This window comes from Zootoca vivipara, chromosome 8 (assembly GCF_963506605.1).
Source record: "Zootoca vivipara chromosome 8, rZooViv1.1, whole genome shotgun sequence".
Taxonomy (NCBI): domain Eukaryota; kingdom Metazoa; phylum Chordata; class Lepidosauria; order Squamata; family Lacertidae; genus Zootoca; species Zootoca vivipara.
This window is the reverse complement of record NC_083283.1, coordinates 19,045,970-19,048,816: the sequence shown is the minus strand read 5'-3', so window position 1 is coordinate 19,048,816 and position 2,847 is coordinate 19,045,970. Positions and strand designations below refer to the sequence as shown.

The 2,847-nt window shown below is 48.7% G+C and overlaps 1 protein-coding gene across 1 annotated transcript; it reads right to left on the bottom strand.

The window, feature by feature from the left end:
• Positions 1-379: 379 nt before the first annotated feature.
• Positions 380-1,929, bottom strand: TMEM74 (transmembrane protein 74). Its single transcript, XM_035126349.2, has one exon. The coding sequence runs from the start codon at positions 1,927-1,929 to the stop codon at positions 994-996; it is 936 nt and encodes a 311-aa protein (XP_034982240.2). The 3' UTR covers positions 380-993.
• Positions 1,930-2,847: the final 918 nt, after the last annotated feature.

Here is a 2,847-nt window from a genome sequence, read left to right as displayed (position 1 = left end):
ACACACACGACTTGACATGTCTGATCTCGGTTGATGGGCACATCTCAGCCGATTGTGTGGCTTGACTCCGCTGAAAACCATTGCACTGAAGAGGCCACATGGAGGCTCCGTCTGCAATGACGCAGTCTCACACATAAGCCACCACTTGATCCTGCAATGCATGGGCAATGCCACCAGCCAGCCTTGGGCAGCTCCTGGAATCCTGGCAGCCCAGCAAAGCCTACTGCTGACACCTTACCCATGTCCCCTTTAAACATTCATTGCTTGTAGCACCACACCACCTTTTTAATTTTCTATAGGGACCCTGATGCAATGTTGCTTAGGGGTACTGTGGGGTATTAAGATGGCAGGTCCCATTGCAGATTAAGGACCTGCCATTTCAATTCCCCACAAAGTCCTGGAGTGACACTTACAAATGGTGCTGTGGAAAATGGAAAGGGCAGCTCCTAGACCTTCACTGGGGGGTGGGGCTGCCAGCCAATGGCAATCCGACTTCTACTGTTATTGCATGCACACCAGGATCACATCTACACCCTACATTTAAAGCAATAAATGTAAGCCACTTTAAGCAGTCATGGCTTCCCCCAATGAATTCTGGGAGCTGTATTTTGGTAAGAATGCTGAGAGTTCATTTATCCCTCTTCCCAGGGAACTCTGTTTAAAGTGGAATCACACAGCTTTAAATGTAGGGTGTGGATGTGGCTCTAAGTGACGCAGTTTCAATGGACATCAGCCATCGGAGAATTTCCATAATCACCAAGAGAGCCATGTTCAATGGCTGAATCCCAAGTATGCATTATTTTGAATATTATCTCTTTTGTCTTTTCGTCCAAGACTATAATGTCTACAGAACACAAACATACCATTTCAATGGGCTAGGAAGAGATAATCTTCAACGGACGGCGCTTGCTATTTTAAGCTTCATTTGGTTTCATGTACTGTAATGACAATTACGGTCTTCATCCTTTGCTGCCTCAGAGGGCCAAGGACACCCTAACTATCTACGGCAAGAGCATCCTCCTCAACTAACGATAACTCCATGTTATCATTTGTGGAAGATTTCACTCGGAAATTAAAGGAGCCGTAGAGCTTGGCCGACTCCTTGGAGGCTGCAAACCTGCTTCTCCTGTAGAGCTCGCCTTTCCACATAGAGATCATGAGCAAACTGGACAGTACTACGCCCCCCAACGTTAAAAGGCAGAGCCCGGCAATCACACAACGATCCAGGTGAGCCCCAATCTTTGCGCTCTCATTCTCCAGCCGCTCCATTTCCCTTGCCGCCACCGTGCTGGGATCCACGGTCACGTCCCTGGGGACCACGTAGGAAACGATCACTAGCAGTATCCCGCTGACCAGGAAGAAGACGGCGCTGATGAAGCCATAGTCTATTGACTTTCCCCCATCAGCTTCCGAGGCAACATCGTCGTTTTCCTCGGAAATCAGCGAGGGTGGATCGTAGGGCCATTCGAGGGGCATCTCTCCAGTAGTAGGGTCGGGGTGGAGGAGGAGATCCTGGCTTTGGCAGCAGCTCTTGTGGGCGAGACGTCCAGCGTAGTCCAGATTGTTGACATTTTCGTCCACGAAAGTGAAGGATGTCTCCGATTCGCAGCAGCAAGCTCTCTTTTGGGTTGCCTCCTTTGCTTCTTTGGGAAGGCTGGGATGGCAGGTGATCTCACCTGTGGTTGTACATTCTGGGCACGGCGAGGAACCAGTGGTGAAGGAAAGAGGGGCTTCAGCAAGATCTGCCCTCTGGATGGCTTTGCAGTGCCTCTCGCAGCACTCAGCAGCCATGGATACGGTTGCAGTCCTTCCGACACTTTCACCGGGCTGTCCCTGACCGGGGGGAGTAGGCACACTCCAGTCCATATTCTGACACTGATCGGACTGACCACCCTCTTTGGTGAGGTACAGAAGCTCCACGCATGCCATCGGGAAGCCCCCTTGAACTAGCCGTGGTTTACCATTCATAAGCCCATGCTTCAGTAAACAGTGACAATTCCAACCTCGCCATCAAGCATGAAAGAGCTCTTAGCCAACTGAAGCAATCTACTGTTCTCCAGCCACTGTTTTAGCTGGGACACTGTTTCAGCCACTACCCAATTAAACAAATTTCCTTGGACAAGCATTCCTTTTCAATCTGCAAATAGAAAGGGGTGGGGGGGGGGAGAAAACAGCTTCATCATCAAGATATATTATGAGGCTAATACAGACTCAAACTCATTATTCTGATTTTGTCCAGCGTGTCGGGACGTTTGTGTGCATGTGTGTGTGTGTGTGTGTGTGTGGCAGGCAAACAACAAATGCGATTGTTTTAATCAAGCACTTAAAGCCGAAATCCGCTTGCCGAACTCAAATCTATTAGGAACTCTAATCAACCTTTGACACCGCTATCCAATTACAGAAAGATCCCATCAGAAATATAGGGGAGGCATAAATATATACCCATAGCTTCCCCCTGACAGGCAAAGACCACCAAGTTTCAAATGGAGGAAAGCGCAAATTCAAGAAAGAACTGAACTTGGGGGTGGGTGGGGGAAGAGTCCACATTCAAATGTGGAGTCTAATTAGGAAGAAGCCAGCAAATCCCTTGTAGCTCGGCAAATCAGGATCTCTATTCTCTTGTGGAAATCTGATAATCCCAGGAGGAGGGAAAGGAGCACTTTCTGAAGCAGATCTCCAGCTCCGATTAAAACACACACACACACCCGCCACGCTTGCAATGCAATTATGCTCCTCAAAGGCGGAGGATGCAAAGCAACGGAGAGGAACGATGCGCTGCATGCAAGGCAGAGAGAAAACTTGGAGCATGGAAAAATATATATAAAAGAACAACCCACTGACCTTAAA